This window comes from Gobio gobio (genome assembly GCF_949357685.1).
Source record: "Gobio gobio genome assembly, chromosome: 4".
In the NCBI taxonomy this organism is placed as follows: Eukaryota; Metazoa; Chordata; class Actinopteri; order Cypriniformes; family Gobionidae; genus Gobio; species Gobio gobio.
The window spans coordinates 20,842,243-20,862,620 of NC_137100.1; the positions used below are offsets into that span (position 1 = coordinate 20,842,243).

The 20,378-nt window shown below is 38.9% G+C and overlaps 1 protein-coding gene across 3 annotated transcripts in view; it reads left to right on the forward strand.

Moving 5' to 3' along the window:
• The window catches only part of abr (ABR activator of RhoGEF and GTPase), a 453,886-nt gene that overhangs the window by 192,881 nt on the left and 240,627 nt on the right, over positions 1–20,378 (forward strand). For all 3 annotated transcript variants that reach the window (XM_079816090.1, XM_079816091.1, XM_079816092.1), the window contains one exon: positions 6,968–7,066. In XM_079816090.1, coding sequence (XP_079672216.1) covers positions 6,968–7,066 — 99 coding nt within the window. The remainder of the gene's footprint in view (positions 1–6,967; positions 7,067–20,378) is intronic.

Consider the following 20,378-nt stretch of genomic DNA (forward strand, 5'->3'; position numbering starts at 1 on the left):
AATGCTTTGAATCACCATCTTATTTTCACACGATTGACTTCAAACTTCATCAGTATAATGTGAAAACATGACAGATAGAGACATATGAATGAATTCCTGATATTTCAAATAATGCTGCCATGGCAACATGTCAAAGTTTAATAATGTTTTTGACTGTTTGTGTGCCCTCCCCTCTATCACCAAAAGGGGGCAGTGTTGTATTATTTTTGAAACTCCCTTTCTCTCTCTCTCTCTCTCTCTCTCTCTCTGTGCTTGCTTATGTGATTTATGAGGACACAAATGTGTATGATGACATGGCTATTGGTATTACAACGTAGTGGTTAATGTGGACATGAACTATGACACTATATCACTACAGAACTCATTTTCTAAATCACATTTGAGTTACAATTCTTATCATCTGACAGCCGTGATTTCATGTACTCATTCAGACAGAACTCTTTTTTTAAAACAGAGGAGTGTGAGTGTGTTTTCTATACATGTGCTTTACAGAAGGTCATGTGCTGTGTTTGCAAAGATCACTTTTGACACATTTGTCTTTAAATTCATTATTTACTGACATAGTTCAAATTTATTTTTTTTAAAAATTCACATTATTTTCTACAAGTGTCTGTTTATAAGTGTCTTTTTTTCACAGAAAGTTTTTGTTTGAACGTGAATATTTGTATAATTCAGGGTCTGAGTTTTTACGTTCTCCTCGTAGGTGATTTATTCAATCTCCACCAAACTCGGTCAACGTGAAACGGAAGCTTAACGCATTAAAAATATTTAACGCAAATAACACAGCGTCCGTTTTTATATCCATTTTTGCTTAGCGTTACATGATCACGCTCCTATTCATGTACATGCTTCCAAGCGCGACAAGACACAAGAGAGCGCGCTGTATGCCAGTGTCCTGTCTGTGTGTGTGTTAGTGTCCTGTCTGTGTGTGTGTGTGTGTCCTGTCTGTGTGTGTGTGTATGTGTATGTGTGTGTGTCAGTGTCCTATCTGTGTGGATGCGTCTCATGTCAGCTATTCAAGGGACACTGACACACACACACACACACACACACACACACACACACACACACACACACACACACACACTCGATGCATAGATAGACTCGCGTCAGTTTCCTGCTCACATCGAGTTCTCTTTTGCCTAGGGTTGCCAACTCTCACGCATTTGGCGTGACACTCACGCTTTCAGGCTCTGTCTCACGCTCTCACGCTGCCCAACTTAATCTCACGCCAAATTGCCAAACCTGCTTTTGATATTAAACAATGTCTAAGCTTTTACATTTTTTAAAGTTTTAATGCGAAATTCAAACAATAAATAGCGTTTTGGCGCTAATATGGCATAACAGTTAAAGCCAGAGTGTTGAAAAACCATACGGAGTTGCGACATGCTCTATCATCTCCCGGCGGCGCGCGCAGTCGTGCTTCACAGAAATCTCAATACTTCTAGCGCTGTGTCAATACATTTGAATGGCTTGATACACAACAGCTCCACTTTACAGGGGTTTGCAGCAAGTTTTGGTAAACAGTACAGCATAGTGTGCATTGATTATTACATCAACCATACAGGATCGTTTTATAATGGAGAGTAATGCAACAATGTTAACATTAATGTTAATGTTTTTTATTGTACTTAGCCTTCAGGTATTCCATACTAATTGGTCATACTCATACTAATTGATGGTCAAATGTGACCATACACCTTAACTATTTTTCAATTAAATAAATGTTCTATATTTTAGTTCAATAATATTTATTGAATATTTTGAGGAGATCTTTTGGTACTAAATACTAGTTGTGCAATATTTATTGTCAATAATGACCACTTAAAATATTTTTCTTCTAATATTTGTATTATTTATATTACAATTAGTATAGTAATAAGGTTAAATTAGAGAATTATTTTTCAAAGAGGCAAATTAGAGTCATTTTGTGGAGTCAGCCTGTCATTAATGTTCATCAAAGAACAACGGGAACAGAGAAAATTGTAGCTTTAATGATGATTCATCTATATTTCATTTATTATTTATACAGTTAAGGAAGGTTTGATAACTATTACATTTCTGTATAACAGGGAAGGCCATGGGTAAATATAACATTTATTATTTTCATTTATTATTTATTTATTCCATTTATTATCATTTATTATTACTATACTCTCCTTGAAGTTTACTTCCCGCTACTTTTTTCCTCTTCCTCCCAACCGCGGCTGCAACTGTCTTCTTCTTCTTCGATAGTAGCCTAAGCCAGTGTTTCCCAACCTTTTATCAGTCATTTTATCATACGTTACGCTAGGGGTGTAACGGTACAGATTGCTCACGGTTCGGTTTGTATCACGGTTTAAGGTTCACCGTTTCGGTACGGTTCAGTATTTGCTATGTTCAGGGAAAAAAGGACTACTGTCAAATAAAACAAAAGAAAATAATAAGAACAAATCATTTAAATACAAGCAGCAGCACAAATAAATACTATTGAGCAAAGATACTAATAAAATAAACTATGCTTTTCAGGTTTTTCAGGTACGTCTAACATTAGTTTTCAGGTAGGCCTACAGAAATTGATCAAATGTAAAATAACATTGCATATATGACTGTATAAATTAAAGATTAATCCTATTAAACTTACAAAAGTTATTCAATCAAGAGCAGTGAGTGATGCCCTTGTCTTTTGTTTGACATTAAACAGACAGCAGTAAAGGCTACTGCCCCTTTAAGACCTCGGATATGCGTCGTCTTTATCGACTGTATAAAGCTTACTTAAGCCATATACAGACTATGTCTGCTAGAATACTCATCAATATGTTGACATACTTTTTGCGTGAGTTTGTCCATTCAAGAGCAAGACTTGAAAGAGAACTCAATATTTGCGCGCTGAGAGACGTGTGCGCGCTCTCGGATGAGTGCACGGAAAATTTTCTCACAGTGCGCGCGACTTCTCATTCGCTTCTTCTGGCACTAAACCAGATAGTTGCGTGTTCTGAGTTAACACAATCAGAACGTAAAAATACGGGATATTTTACGGGAAAATACTAAAACGGGAAGACAGCGGGAAAAGAGCTAAAATACGTGAGAAACCCGGAAAAAACGGGAGGGTTGACAGCTATGGTGTGTGTGTGTGTGTGTGTGTGTGCGATATGTAGGCTTAGGGGTAGTGTAGGGGGATAGAATGTACAGTTTGTACAGTATACAAACCATTAAGTCTATGGAATGCCATCTGCCTGTCTTTCCCCTTCCCCCTCTCTATCTGTGTGTGTGTGTGTGTGTGGGGGGGGGGGGTCTCTCTCTCACCCTGTGAGTTTGTGTGTGTGCCTTTCTCTCAGTCCTTCCCCTCCCCCTCACTCTCACTCTATCATTGTGTGTGTGTGTGTGTGTGTGTGTGTGTGTGTGTGTGTGTGTGTGTGTGACTTTCTCTCTTGATCATAATTTAACCCTTTCATATAGGCTATCACAAATAACTATCACTTGAAATAAAAACGTCATGTGATGTGTTTGCCAAGATCACGTATGATGCACATGTCTTTAAATTAATTATTTACTGATATAATATAAATGTATTAAAACATAAATTTCACATGATTTTATAAAAGTGGCTATTTATAATAAACTTCCATAAAATGTAGACACGCATCTTACTCTTACCTGACACTGATATTAAAATCATCTTTGCAGTTTCTGTGATTTGGCTCCATTTATACATTTTTTATTAAAAAAATTTTATTGGACCACCCATATTGAAATGAAAGCATGTTTTATGGTGCATAAGATTGGTGCACAAATGGTAGCTAAGGTAGCTCAAAAACACATGAAGAGAAGTGTTAGAATAAAACAACATCAGCATTCGAATGGTATTCTGAACTCATTCCAATTTGACCTTTGACATAATCTGACATGAAATTCATATAAATTTAATTGATCTCATAGATGTGGCTGTTGTGGTTTGTGGTCATAGCAGCACCAACTGCTGCAGTTAATGTGGTGAATTCAGATGACTTTGACATAGTCCTTTTATGTTTTCCCATTTTAAATGCCTATTGCCTGCCGTGCACAGTTAAACTGATGCCACCGGGGTGGCGGTGCCACCGGCTTGGGCCCGTCATCGCTGCTCGCAGCTTTAATTTTGACTTGAAATCCAAAATTTAATTTTTTTTTAAAGTTCTAATTTTAACTGTTCATCTCACAATAACTTAGCATGTCATATTTTTGATTTTCTAATAATTAGGACTTTTAAAATCATATTTTCAACATTTTATCTCTTAAAGGAACTGTATGTAAGAAATGTATTTCAATTAATCATAAAATGGCCCTGAAATGTCACTAAACATTAAGAAATCATGTTAATTTTAAATACTTATATCACTGACAACAGTTGTCCGGACAGGAAATTGTCATTTAAAAGTTGCAAGTTGAAGTTGCAGCCCTCAACTGATGTTGATGTTGACATGTTGTGTTTTGGCCTGAAGCGCCACCCTCCACCTATCTACCAATCACGAAGTCAGTAGTGTTTCGGCATCCGGGTTGCCAGCTCTGCTCTAGTTACCACAGCTGCAGCTACAGACTTTTAGCAGCCTACGTTCCTGCTAAAAGGAACTAGCCTATCTGGCAACCTCGAGTCAGGGAGAAGAGGGGATACACCGCTCTACAGTAATTTGAAAGTGATTGCAGTACCAGTTTTGGCCACAATCCAACATACAGTTCCTTTAATTATGACTTTATGATAATTGAAATGAGCTGATCAGTAATATACTGTAGCTGATTTAGTACAGACTAAATATTTAGTTTAGTCTGTGCAACCATTTATATATATATTATATAAATATAAATATTATATATATATATATATATATATAGATATAGATAAAATTTATTCACTCACGTTATTCCAAACCTGCTTGCCTTTCTTCTATGGAACATGAAAAGATATTTTTCCATTTTTGTGACCATCAAACTTTATTTTAAGGTGACAAAAAAGAAGATATATATATATTCTTTTTTGTCACCTTAAAATAAAGTTTGATGGTCACAAAAATGGAAAAATATATTTTCATGTTCCATAGAAGAAAGGCATGCAGGTTTGGAATAACGTGAGTGAATAAATAATAACAGAATATTATTTGGGTGAACGATCCCTTTAAGGGTCTTCAAAAGGTTCTTCAGGGTTTTCACAATCTGTTAAAAAAAACAATTTTTTATTCTACAACCTTTTTTATTCTTACAATGCCCAGTATTAGCATCTTCACACAGAATGTTCATAACTGTCATAATGAGTACTGGCCTCACTTTAGTCTGAACCTTATTAATTTTTCCCTTCAAGAGTGTCACAGAATAAATAGTGCTTTGGACAAAGGAGTGTTTGTGTGTGAATTATAAGGGGAATGGTGAGGATATTTGGCCGCTCTCTTTATATGTAGTTAGTCATAAGGGTGGTACTTCCTGTCTTTTCAGATATAACTGCTGTTTATTCCTTTATGTAATCAAATTCCATGGGTTTCAAGCAGACCCAGTCATGTTTTGATTTATCCTCATATATTTGTGGTGGTTTTGGTGGAAAGACATGGTGGGAGAATTTGCACATACTTTAATTGCCCCAAAATATTTAGTCATAATAAAGCAAGAGCTGTTGTAAATGGAAAGTTCAAAGGGGGATTTGGTTTAAATGCTCATTTGGAGCAAAAATATTGAGACAGACATTTGAAATTTGGATTAAACTTGAAGGCTCCTTGAGTTTTCATCTTTCACTCAAATTCACAGGTATTTGTTCAAATGGCCTTTGTTTGAACACACTAACATAGAAAAAGTTTGAACTCTGTACCTGGATGGGTGAATTCTCAGGGTGTGTCTCTGCCCGAGAAATTTCACACCAGAGAGAGAAATAAAGATCTGAACAGACTAGTAGAAAAAGCGGAACACATGGTTTGATTAACTACAGGTGGTGACAACATCAGCTGTAGCATACTTCTTAACTGAATATCACAACAAAAATGCATACAATTCACTGCCGTTTCCAGCTGAAATGAACACTAGACAGTAAAACAAACAATTTTATTCCTTTTCACACAAATTATGATGGCACAGATTATCAATGAATTTTTTAATACTTATCGCCTCAAAACACCTTTACCTCAGTGCATTTGCAAACTAATACATTTATGTTTACACATATGTTTTGCTTTTCCACTGTAAGTAAACTTGCTTGGTAGCTCACTTGGTACAGCATTGTGCTTGCAATGATCTTGGGTACGTGTCCCGGGAAACATAGTTCGCCAAAAGAGCTCAAAGTCATGTACTGAAAAAACAAGGAAAAATGTCATGATTGCTTCAGCAAAAGCGTTTTTGCCTCAGATTTTCTTTCTGAACACTAATGGTTGTAGGGTGGTATGCTACTTTCAAACACAATAGAGCATTAACCTTTTAGTGCCACTCACAGGACAACTCACCGTATTCTAACTGCCGCGATATGTGCATGAACCAACCTAACATGTTCATCTGTTTTGGAGTAAAATAAACACACTTTGTAAAGGCACTTTGACTTTGAAATCGTAAAATGTGCAAGAATGAATTAGTGAAAATTCTGTCATCGTTTTCTTACCTTCATGTCTTTCCAAACTTGTATGACTTTCTTTCTACTGTGGAGCATAAAAGTAAACTTTTTGAAGAATATCCTGGCCACACTTTTTGCTGCCAAGTTCCAAAATGACAAAATGTCTTCTGAAGCTATATAGTAGCATTGTATGATAACAGGCCTCAATTTAATTTGTTATTCACTGAAAATCTTACATGCTTACAAAATTTCACAACAAAAAAGGTTAATTTTCTATTGTCAATAGTGTAGCAATTTATAAAGCACCACTTTTATACCAAGCAGCTTTCTGCTTGTCAGGTATAAACAGCATAAGTCTCTTAGACCCCTATGATTTTGCATCTGTTTAGATTCGCCTGATTTATCTGTATTGTATGTGTTTCTGTGTTTCAGGGAGACATGGAAAAAGGTCTGGAAATGAAGAAACTGGTTCTGTCTGGTTTCCTAGCCAGTGAAGAGATCTACATTAACCAGCTGGAGGCATTGCTGCTGGTGAGTACTACTGCCACAAATATCGTCACTCACACTTAAACTTGATGTGTGATCTTCACAGTCCTTGTTGTGGTGAGTGTTTTAAGTAAGCAATAACATACTCGAGGTTTGCTGTTTTGTGAATAAAGTCACGACTGAAGGGCGTTGTTAGGCACGTTGCGAAGCACAGCCCTTTCAGCCATGACTGTATTCACAATGCAGCACGCCTCTAGTACCTTACTACCTTTATAAAAAGGTTACCACACAATACAAATGTTAAAGATGAAAATATATGTATTCAGGGTGTGATTTGTAGGGGGGATTGGGGGGATTTTCCCCCTCCTGGTCTATGTAAAAAAATATATGATAAAAAAAAAATACCCCGGGGGATGCTACTCCACAAATCACCAAAAATAAAATATTGCCAAGTGAAACACTGCAACATGACAATACAAACAACTATAAAATCAGAAAATGAGTTCAACTGTTAGCACTACGCTTAGAGACAGTCTGGGATTCGTGATTCTGTTTCACGCGCCTCAATCCATGCAGAACTTTTCAGAAAGTCAGCGCGCACCATTCAATTTTTTCAGAGTGACAGTATGAGCTTAATACAATGTTTCTGCTCACTCTATTGTGACCCTAATGCTGATATTATATATAATAAACTTGCGCATAAATGTATTATTAGACAGAATGCTGAAGTTTATTGTCACCATAAGGTGGGAATTATTATTGTGCAAAATTGACTGATGGATCGGCAGAGAATTGTCTTTCTGCGAGTCAGCAAACAATTATAGTTCTATTCTATCTAAAGAAATATGAGCTAAACATGTGAATACAAATGTGCACACTTTTGGGCCAGTTTGTAGCCTATGTTGTGTGCGCTGTGATAAAAAATAAATGGGAGCAAACACGATTGAATATGTTCAGGTTTGTGTCTCATTATTCTATTCAGAATATCAATAACTACCGATTGATTTAGCATGATTTTGCATTCCTATCAGAAATGAGGAATTATTAGCGTCATTGTAAATAGTTGTCAAATATCGAAGCTATCTAATCTAATACTTCAAAGCTCAAGGAATATTTATTGTAAAAATGTTTCTGTAACAGCTGCCAAAAATATATAGGCTATATAGCTCCACTGTGGTTTGTGAATTATTTTCAAGGGAAAAAAACCTTTTCAACCCCCCATCCCCCGTTTTTTCCACAAATCGCATCCCTGTATTAATATTTCACCTTTTTTAAGTAAAATCATTTAATTCCACCCTGCCAGAAAAAAAGATTCCCTAACAGTGATAGTAAACGGCAAGAGAATGTTCCTAGATTTAATGCCTCATCTGATGAATGACTAGAAACTGTGTCTGTTCTCATCCACTGTGTCATTTATTTCACAATATATGATATTTCCTCACACACATACATATGCTTATTTCTCTGCTTGAGAAAACAAGAGGAAAACTAATAAGTGTAGGTTGTGCAGTATAAAAACAGCGTAATGGCATAAACAGCAAATGGGTTCTATCTGAAACAGAAAACTTTTAAATAATATTTCCTCTGCATTTTGGAAACTCTGGGCTTCCACACATACACACACACACACACACACACACACACACACACACACACACACATCAATGTATCTCCCACATGCGAAAACTTTCTTTAAATTAAAGGTGAATGACGTAGACATAATGCCAGCAGAGGTCGGTCTTACTTCATTAAATAAATAAATAAACAGTTGTTTTTGTTGAAATTCACAATACATGGAACAGATTTGACTGTATATCGATATATATATAGTTTATGTTGCTAATGATGGTTGCAAAGGGTGTTGCGCAGTTCACAGATCTGTTGGGTGCAGCAATCATAACGGTGCTTTATTGTAAATAAAACGCCTATTGTTTAATCAGTGTCAATGACCCTTGCTGTTTGCAATCTTGTACCGTTAAGACTTTTTATGTAAATATAGTGTTTATTTGCTATAGTTTTGAACAGAGGTGTAACGTAACGAAGTAATAATACTTTGTTACATTACTTAAGTATTTTTTGGGAGAATCTGTACTTGAGTTTTTAAGTAATTTCTGTCAACTTTTACTTTTACTCCACTACATTTCCTACATAAAATGTATACTTTTACTCCGATAAATTTCCCCAATGCATTTTCGTTACTTACTACAAAATAAATTCGATAGACTGCAAGCAAACTTGCAAAGTAGTGCTCGCGCAACCGCGGCTGATTTAATTTTTTTGTGGTGCGTCCGTTGCTATAGCGACTTACAGGTGAGACTGCGCTGCTGCACAGAGCGGGACACTCTTAAATAGATTTAAAACATAGACAACAAAACGGTGTTATACGCTACAGTACATGTTTTCCTGTCACTATAAAGTAATTAATCTGTTGACTAGATGCTGTAATGCCATCGAGGCTGAGAGGATGCTAACATTAGTAACGTTACCTCAAACGGTTAAAACAACGTGACAAAACACACGCAAGTCTGATCCAAAAGTTTAATGTCACGTTTGTTACCATCTAGCCTATTTGCATTATTTTATATCCAGCTGGACGATTTTATGCAGTCGTTATGTGAAGTGGCGTATTTGAAGCTAGTGACATCGACATCGAGAAATCGACTCAGTTATGTAACATAACCTCGGTTCCCTGAGAGAAGGGAAACGAGTATTACATAGCAGTACTCTAGGGGAAACTCCTTTCCTCGAGAATATGAAGCAGAAATTATTATATTTAATAATTGTATCTATGTAAAACGCAGTGCGGCTGAAGAGCAGAGCCTACAGAGCGCATACGCACGCTGATTGACTGTACTGCGGCAACTGCAGGTACTGTATGGCGAGGCGGCTGAGCGGGAGGCCCAATGAGGTGACTACCTGAGCTCCCGCCTAAAAGCCTACCTGAATTTGCATATCGAGTAAATAAAGGACCCTGTCACGCCATAGGTACTCAGGTTTAAAATCGACTGAAGCGACACCCTGAGCCAAGCACAAGCACGGCATGCTACGCAGTACTCGTTTCCCTTCTCTCAGGGAACCGAGGTTATGTTGTATACAATCTAACACTTACACATTTCATCTGTATATCTTTTAACATGATTGCCTACAATTATTTTACTGCTTATTAAAGTACACTCACTGAAACAGTAAAAGTAAAGATTACAGATTTGCAAATTTCTTTCATACATAAGGTCAATTTGTTGTAAACAAATAAATATTAATAATTTAGCATTAACAATATATAGCTAACTTACAACATTAGCCATAGTGGTATGCGGCTCGCTATGCTCTACTGAAGCAGCAGTAGAGTCACCTCCTCCAGCTGTGAGATTACAATATAATTAATAATAAATACAGTATGCAGAGTAGATAAAACACATTAATTTTAAATGAATATTAAAGTACAATTAGACAACATAGTGAATTATGATTAAAAAACTAAATGTTTTATTGGCAAGAGGAAAATTAGCTATGTTGAAGTTGCGCACAAAACTATTCAAAAGAAAGGCAGTGGGAAATATTTACTTGTGTCATCTCTGGTGTCAGCCTCCTGAAATGTTTCTCCACGACCACCAAAATATTTAAGAATGGCTCCTCCTGAGAAAGTGACATTTTGTTTTTTACAATTATGTTAAGGGTAAATTAAAAGAAATCCAATGTTAAATTATATTATTTAATTATTGGTTGATTAACTCTTACATACTGTTCATATTTTAAACCTTCACAGCATGGAGTGAGATATGTTTTACCTTTTATGATTACATACAGTAATACATTACTGAAAAAATTTAATTTCTTGAATTTTAATTGAATTAAATTGCATCAATTCACATTAATTCAATTTGGCCAACTGAAAAATTTAGATGTGATCGCTCACTAGAAAATTTTCAATTGGGGGCCTGCTTTTTTTTTACAGTGTTCTTTACTAAAATTTACCACAAATCCATTTTGCTTTTAGGTGTCTTGAATCGATCATCATTCAATAATGTTTCAGAGAGGACACTGTGTTTTCTTTAGGTTTAACACTAGAAGTCCCGGAGATTTTTACCCCTCCTTTAGCCAAGTGGAAGCTAACTGGCTAGTCTTTTGGCTATCATTAGCATCAATTCATGTGTAAATGTGGTCATTACCTGAGCAATCTGCATGGGGGGTTGGGTGTGTGTGTGTGAATGGTTGCTGGTGGCTTGTTTGTATGTGTGGGGGAGGGAGGGCTGCTAACAAGACTCACCACTCGGCAGGCCTTGGAAATTATCCTGAGTGAAGGAAACCCTTGCGACTCAGATGGAGAAGACATAGAACTTCAGCCGGATTCGGACTCAGAGCTGTCTGATCTGTCTTCAGGTTAAGTTTCATTTCATATTATTTCCTATTTCATTTCAAACCAGACAATACAAAAAAGTAAATATTTATGTCACTCCACTCTGCTTTTTTTATGTTTTTCTCATAGTCCACTTTTTTGTTTGTACTACTTAGCAGACATTCACTGCCATCTGAAGTGCAAAACATTATTAGTTGTTTCTTTGCTTTAGTTGTATCTTTTTATTTAGGAAGATATTTCAGACATTATTCCGATACAGAGAAGGAGATACTGGAATTATTATTAGTATCTATGCATGCATTTGTGATGTCATTTGACTTTTCCATTGCTCACAATTTGAATTTGTTCACACTGCAGATGAGGAGACTGCTCCTCAACCAAAAAAAGAGAGCCCGTTTGGGGACTGAACTGACAGAGACAGTGAAAGATGGCGCAGTGTGGCGTGAAGAACAGGTGGGGACGCGTCTCCCTTTCACCCCAATCAAAGCGTACGCTGCAGATGGAGAGCCAACGGCTAAGGCCAGGAAAAGTATCTCGAGTCGCCTTCAGAGCTTCCTGTGTTTCATCACTCTTGACATGCTTCATAGCATTCAAGAATGGACTATTCAACATGCACAGGAAACGGAGCATGTTCATTGGTTCATGGCCCTCCCTGAACCAATGGCATTTATTGCAATTGTCATCTTCCGGGGGCTTACCAAGGTTCCATCACTACGTGACTGCTGGTCAGCAAACCTGAGAAACCCACATACCATTGGAACAATGCCGCGAAACCGCTTCCAAGACATCATGCGACACCTATGCTTTGATGACAGGTCCACCCGGAGTGATCGAGCAAAGACTGATAAGTTTGCTGCAATTTCCAGTGTGTGGGGATCATTTGTCACCAATTGCATCACGTCCTACAACCCTGGTCTACATATCACCGTTGATGAACAGCTTTTCCCGTCAAAGACTCGCTGCTGTTTCCCGCAGTATATTGCAACTAAACCTGACAAGTTTGGGATCAAGTTTTGGGTGGCTTGCGACCTAAAATCCAAGTACATTTGTAATGTCCTCCCATATCTTGGCAAGGACCCTAGTCGTCCCAGTGGAGAGAGACTGTCTGAAAATGTAGTGATGAGGCTGATGGAACCATTCCTAGACAAGGGCAGAAATGTTACCACGGACAATTTCTTCACATCGCTGTCACTTAAACTTAAACTAAAATAAACTAAACTTCTTAGCCGGAACACCAAACACCAATGCAAGAACAATCATGCCACTGTGCGATGTGTTCACTGCTACAGATACACATGTGGTAAATGCAGACGGGAGAAACCATGGCAGTGCCAGGATTGTGAGTGATTGCTGGAATGTACTCACTCACTTTTTAATATTATTTGTAAATATGTGTACAAATGGTTGTTTTTTTTTATTAATTTTATTTTGTACTGTTTTTATCAATAAATCTCAGCAACAAAGGAAAAAAAAAACATGTGTGTTGATTTCTCCCTAAGATGGCAAAGTGAAACACAAGTTTCCTTGAAGTGGCTCAGCATGGCCCCACCTTGTTTACATAACAAAAGCAACTGTTCACAGCTGATTAAGGCTATTAGCCTTCCAGCCCGTCGGCTGTCCTGCGGGTTTTATAGGTAGAAAAGCCAAATGGCTGCTCCCTGGGACTTCTAGTGTTAAATGGTCTGGGCGATTTAGCTGAACAATATATAAAATATTTAATTAGTATATAGATTAATATTTATTAATAATCTTTAATTGCCTATTCAGTTAAGACCATAAGAAAAAGCTTGTATTTAACCGCTTTATTTTAAACTTCATTTTGATTTTGACTGTCAAATGATTGCTCTTTCTCTTCCTTTTTACTTTCTTTCTCTCGAATGTTCAATAATTAAACTATTTTTTATTGTAATAAGCGTCTATTGAGACAAAGATTTTTCGTTTTTGTCTTTCCCAGAACTAGTGTAGGTCATGTAACGTTAACTGTTAAAAAGAAAATACATTCATAGGAGGTGGGTCTGTCTCTACGCGGTCTGTAGCCCAGAGCTGGGGCCGACGGCTGGACCATAGCGCAAGCAATGTTGATTCAGCATAATCGACGGACAGCTAACGTTATGCTGCGTTCACACCAAACGCAAATAGGGCCCTATCTTGCACCCAGCGCAATTGACTTTGTACACCGACGCATGTGTCATTCCTATTTTGCACCCGCGCAAAGCGCGCTTTTCCCTCCACAGAAGCACGCCGCTAAACTAGTGAATGAACTTGCGCTACCTGGGCGGTTCAGCGCAAAAAAGGAGGCGTGTTCCGGCGCAAACAATCCCTGGTGCTATTTTGCTGTTTCATTAAACAATTGCGCCACTGACCAGAAAAAACCTAGTCTAAAGTCAGTGGCGCGTTGCGCGTTGTTCATTATGCTATTTTAAGGGCGCATGCTTGACCATAATGTATAGCGTGCACAACGCGCATACACTTTGCTCATGTAATCTACACAGATGCAACAGTTATTTTTGCAAATCATAAATTGTTACACTAAAAAAATATTAACACATGAGATATCTTCATCTTCATCCGTCATATGACGGAAATCATTGTGGTGTGCCACGAAGATGTGAAAAAATAGGCATAAATCTAGCTTACAAATGATTCAGGCTAATTGTAATAATTAAGGATAAGACCTGTTTGCCCAATAGTGGCAAGACATATATGTATATAAGGACATCTGACAAATTGGTTTGTCCGTCAAGAACCAGGAACAAAAATCGACTGAAAAACTGAAAAAACTGAAAGACTGAAAAAAAAAGACTGTGAAATCACCTTTACCATAATGTACAACATTACAACTTCACTTCTCTGTCTTTCACTGCTCTACAAGAACATCAGTCTCCTCGGCTGTGAACCGCTCCTGGCGTGCGCCTGGTAAATACGCCATAATAATAGCAATCCATAATGGAACTTGCGCACCTGCTTTTAAAGGGAATGTTGGATGACGCTCGGATTGGTTTATTCACGTTACGCCCAAACCACACCTATGAATAATGAAGCTACTTCAGACCAACCCATTTTAGATTTGCGCCGGGCGCAAGAGCCATTTATCCCGCCGGGAAAATAGCAACAGCGCCGAGACCCGCCCACAAAGTTACTTGCGCTTCGCGTTTTTACACTTGCGTTTCAGATCGTTAAAATAGGGCCCATAGAGTGTCTGGCGCGAGTGATTTGATTTCAATGTTAAGTCAATGGAAAGGCTCGTTGACGAGCGTCTGGAGGTCCCGCGGCGCGGAAGGCGCTTTTCGCGCGGTGCGAATGACGCGAATTGAGCGTCTTGCGTGATAAACTGCGGCGACGCTGGCGAGTGCAATCTGTAGTTAGGGGGCCCCCTAGTGGCGGCGGGGCTCTAAGCAGCCGCTTAGTTCGCTTATAGGGAGAGCCGGCTCTGGCAATGGTCATATAGGTCAACTTGCAGCATGTTTTGTCCACTATATATGCGAAGAACAAATGAGGAATAATTTTTACCAAGGTAACGTTAGGCTACTGTCTCAAATACGTTTTCACATTGCAATAATAAGCGTGCTAATGTTGTTTTACTCAGCGTCCCAGCATAATGACAGAGAAACGGGCTCTGATAATGCATTACTAATGTTAGCAATGACGACTCGCCGTTTTTATTTACCAAACAATTCCTTAACGTTACCTTTTCAATTCAATGACCCACCTCCTCCATCTGCGCTAACCTAACGTTACTTTGCACGAACATGCATAACTTTGTTCGACTGTCATGAATATTTGAAATGTCTATTTACATTAAGTACAAGTTAGCCAAACATTTCAAATTCAAATTCAAAGTCTTCAAATTATTCCCGTTTTCAGCCGTTTCCATCTTTCAAAGGCATCTCCTATACAAATCCTTGTTTTATTTCGGACACTATCACGACGTTTTTCTGATTCATAACGAGGTCGTTTAGGTTTCATAAAGTTAGACATTGTTTATCCAAAAAGTTTGTAGCTGCAGCTGTGGTAACTAGCAGAGCTGGCAACCCGAATGCAGAAACACTACTGACTTCGTGATTCGTAGATAGATGGAGGGTGGCGCTTCAGGCCAAAACACAACATGTCAACATCAACATCAGTTGAGGGCTGCAACTTCACTTTTAAAATGACAATATCTTGGCCAGACAACCGTTGTCAGTGATATAAGTATTTGAAATTAACATGATTTCTTAATGTCTAGTGACATATCAGGGCCATTTTATGATTAATTGAAATACATTTCTTACATACAGTTCCTTTAAATAACCGAGTCGTTCCCTTACAAGAGAATTACTCGTATTGCGTAGCAGTAAGCTATGGGAACCCATGTAAAACGCTGTGCGTGCTAGATCTCCCGCACCCGGACTGTATAAGCTACAGCCCCTAGTAAAAGAGAATGAGCCTCTGGAGCCGACCGTGGTGGGCCCCAAGAGGGTAATGAGGGCAACCCAAGTAGGCCGGATATAATCGGGCCTTGTAGGATATGAAGTATAGCCGGACGAGGTCGGGCTTTATATACAGAATGAAGCAATGCTTGTGTTCACATACAGTGTGGAAAATAAGTATTTGAACACCCTGCTATTTTGCAAGTTCTCTCACTTAGAAATCATGGAGGGGTCTGAAATTGTCATCGTAGGTGCATGTCCACTGTGAGACATAATCTAAAAAAAAAAATCCAGAAAGCACAATGTATGATATTTTAACTATTTATTTGTATGATACAGCTGCAAATAAGTATTTGAACACCTGAGAAAATGAATGTTAATATTTGGTACAGTAGCCTTTGTTTGCAATTACAGAGGTCAAACGTTTCCTGTAGTTTTTCACCAGGTTTGCACACACTGCAGGAGGGATTTTGGCCCACTCCTCCACACAGATCTTCTCTAGATCAGTCAGGTTTCTGGCCTGTCGCTGAGAAACACGGAGTTTGAGCTCCCTCCAAAGATTCTCTATTGGGTTTAGGTCTGGAGACTGGCTAGGCCACGCCAGAACCTTGATATGCTTCTTACAGAGCCACTCCTTGGTTATCCTGGCTGTGTGCTTCGGGTCATTTTCATGTTGGAAGACCCAGCCTCGACCCATCTTCAATGCTCTAACTGAGGGAAGGAGGTTGTTCCCCAAAATCTCGCAATACATGGCCCCGGTCATCCTCTCCTTAATACAGTGCAGTCGCCCTGTCCCATGTGCAGAAAAACACCCCCAAAGCATGATGCTACCACCCCCATGCTTCACAGTAGGGATGGTGTTCTTGGGATGGTACTCATCATTCTTCTTCCTCCAAACACGTTTAGTGGAATTATGACCAAAAAGTTATATTTTAGTCTCATCTGACCACATGACTTTCTCCCATGACTCCTCTGGATCATCCAAATGGTCATTGGCAAACTTAAGAAGGGCCTGGACAAGTGCTGGTTTAAGTAGGGGAACCTTCTGTGCCATGCATGATTTCAAACCATGACATCTTAGTGTATTACCAACAGTAACCTTGGAAACGGTGGTCCCAGCTCTTTTCAGGTCATTGACCATCTCCTCCCGTGTAGTTCTGGGCTGATTTCTCACCTTTCTTAGGATCATTGAGACCCCACGAGGTGAGATCTTGCATGGAGCCCCAGTCCGAGGGAGATTGACAGTCATGTTTAGCTTCTTCCATTTTCTAATGATTGCTCCAACAGTGGACCTTTTTTCACCAAGCTGCTTGGCAATTTCCCTGTAGCCCTTTCCAGCCTTGTGGAGGTGTACAATTTTGTCTCTAGTGTCTTTGGACAGCTCTTTGGTCTTGGCCATGTTAGTAGTTGGATTCTTACTGATTGTATGGAGTGGACAGGTGTCTTTATGCAGCTAACGACCTCAAACAGATGCATCTAATTTAGGATAATAAATGGAGTGGAGGTGGACATTTTAAAGGCAGACTAACAGGTTTTTGAGGGTCAGAATTCTAGCTGATAGACAGGTGTTCAAATACTTATTTGCAGCTGTATCATACAAATAAACAGTTAAAAAAATCATACATTGTGATTTCTGGATTTTTTTTTTTTTGATTATGTCTCTCACAGTGGACATGCACCTACGATGACAATTTCAGACCCCTCCATGATTTCTAAGTGGGAGAACTTGCAAAATAGCAGGGTGTTCAAATACTTATTTTCCTCACTGTAGGTGTTTATGCACACTCATATGGAGAGAATACCTGCTTATAAGGCAGGAACATCCAAATGATAGAATCTGATAAAAGTGGATGGTGAGGCCCAGCCTGCCGCCGCACAGATATCTTCTATTGGTATGCCACTAGACCAGGCCCTTGACAAGGCCATGCCTCTCGTGGAGTGAGCCTTGAGCCTATAGGGCAGGTGAGGCCTTTGGACTGATAGGCCAGTGAGATGGCATCTACTATCCATCGTGACAGCCTCTGCTTTGTGACCGAACTTCCTTTAGTGCGGCCCCCGAAGCAGACAAAGAGCTGTTCCGACTGCCTAGAGGCAGCGGAGCGTTCTACATATGCCTCTACATATGCCCTCAGAGCTCTGACTGGGCATAGCAGATTTGCATCTTCCTTGCCCTCCGAAGATGGCAGAGCTGAAAGCGAGATGACCTGTGCTTTGAATGGGGTGGACAGCACTTTAGGCACGTACCCGTGTCTAGGTTTGAGGACGACCCTGGAGTCGCTAGGCCCAAACTCTAAACAGGATCGTTCACAGACAGTGCATGCAGGTCGCCCACCCGTTTGACTGATGCTAAAACCAGCAGGAAAGCAACTTTAAGTGAAAGGTGCTTAAAGCTCACTGACTGTAATGGTTCAAACGGTGCTCTTTTCATAGCCTGTAAGACTATGGAAAGGTCCCATATTGGAACTGAGGGGGGACGAGGCGGGTTAAGCCTCCTGGCCCCTTTAAGGAATCGTAATATCAGGTCACATTTTCCCTGGGGCTTTTCAGCCACTTGTGTATGGTGCGCTGTTATAGCAGCCACATAAACTTTGAGCGTGGAGGGGGAACGACCCGTGTCCATTAGCTCTTGGAGGAAATTAAGCACGTCTGTGTTTACTCTATGTTTACTCTTATATTTCATAAGAGCAAGGAAAAGTTAGTTTTCCACAATATGGCTTCTTAGAGTGCAGTAAAAAGAGCATGTGTACACTAAGCCAATCAGGAAGCAGCATTTCCTATTTATAGAAGAAGCTGAAATCTGAAGTCTAACCGTACTTTGTTCCTCTGCTGTTTGAACACGTCATTTCCTGTCTTTTTTGGCTGTTCAGAGTATTCTGTGCAACAATGTATCTCAGCATTCAAAGATTCACTTAGTTGTGCCAGTATTATCCTTCTTGCCATTATTTCTAATCTAATGGGAGTTGAATCAACAGCAGACTTCTAGATTGTTCATTGAATTTGATAAGAGATTGATACAGAGTAAAAATAAAATCCCTATGATAAACAATGGTTTCCTCTCTAAAGCCATTAAGTAGTAACCAACACACACACACGCACACGCACACACACACACACACACACACACACACACACACACACACACGCACACACACACAAACCCTGAAATCCAATGTGAGTATTTTTAGTGTGCTAATTATGCTGAACACACACTGTGCCACCTGCTGTTACAGTCTTTAAAGAGCACCTGGATTTCTCTTATGTCTTAGTTTAAGTAAACCTGCTAATGAATTAGTTAAACAGACCTGGGTTTTATGTATTTCTGCTCTTTGCTGCACACTTCCCGTCCATACCTTACTCAGCACTTTAGACCATGTAAGCAAAATAGCCACAAATACTGTGGAAGATGATTCTGTGTATAAATGAGCAAGAACCGAGTTGTTCATTTTTTCCAATCAATCCTTGAAATGACAGAGGGGGACATGATTCCTGTCATGCTGATGTCAGATCTCTGGCATTTCCGTGCATATCCAGTTATGTGTTTTCTGATTGAGACCTCTACACTCAGCACTGCTAAATGCACTTCCACCACTTTATCCATGAAAGATTTATTTTTACACTGCCATTGAAAAGCTTGAATGTGTCTACATATTCCTTGTTCTTGCTATACATTTAGAGTAATTGTGAAGTCTAAATGAAATAACACATATGGATAATCTTTTGTTTGACCTTTTTTTAAAGTGTTCATTCTGTCAACTAACTCCATGAAGTGCATCCTAGGATGCTTTGTAAACAGTATTGAGCTACTAACTCTTTCCCTGTCAGCCTTAAAAAAAAAAAAAAAAAAGTTGCCAGACACTGCCAGCGTTTTTGGTCATTTTCACAAAAATGTCATGGCCCACAGAATATTTTTTTGTATAAATATATGATCAAGCTATAAATTAAAAGAAATAACAGACTCTCTGCTATTAAACTAAACAAAATCTTTTTTATTTTAGCATCATGCATTCTTTTTTTATCAATTGAAAATGGGTTTCACAAGTGTCATAAAACATTTTAAGCAAAAAGAAAATTGCATTTTTATCAAAGACTGCATCTGTATCGGATTCAGATTGATGATCAAAACACAAATAGGGTAGATCGAGTCCATCAACACCCTGAAAGCTTTCACAGCCCTATAGCAATTCGACATTTGGGTCGACATTTCATTCAGTAACATTATATTGCATTATTTTTCATATGCATCTGCTTGCATATGAAATTGCTCATTTCTGCTTCTTCTTTCCTGTGTTTTGATCTGGAGATAATATACTCGTTCAGGAGATGCGTAATAGAGGGTCTGCACGTGACGTCACCTTTGGCCGGAGTGACTGCGGTTACAAAAATACTGAGAGGCAGCATTGGTTATTTAGTGTGAATGCTGCAAAAAAACACACAAAACCAGGCCCAGCGCCAGAGGGGGGGTCAGGGAGTCTTGTCCTGAAAAGATCCATCTGAAAACACATGAACTGAAAACACAACACTCAAACACAACTATTAAAAAGGTTTAAACATTCACTGATTCTCCAGAAGGAAACATGATGCATTAAGAGCC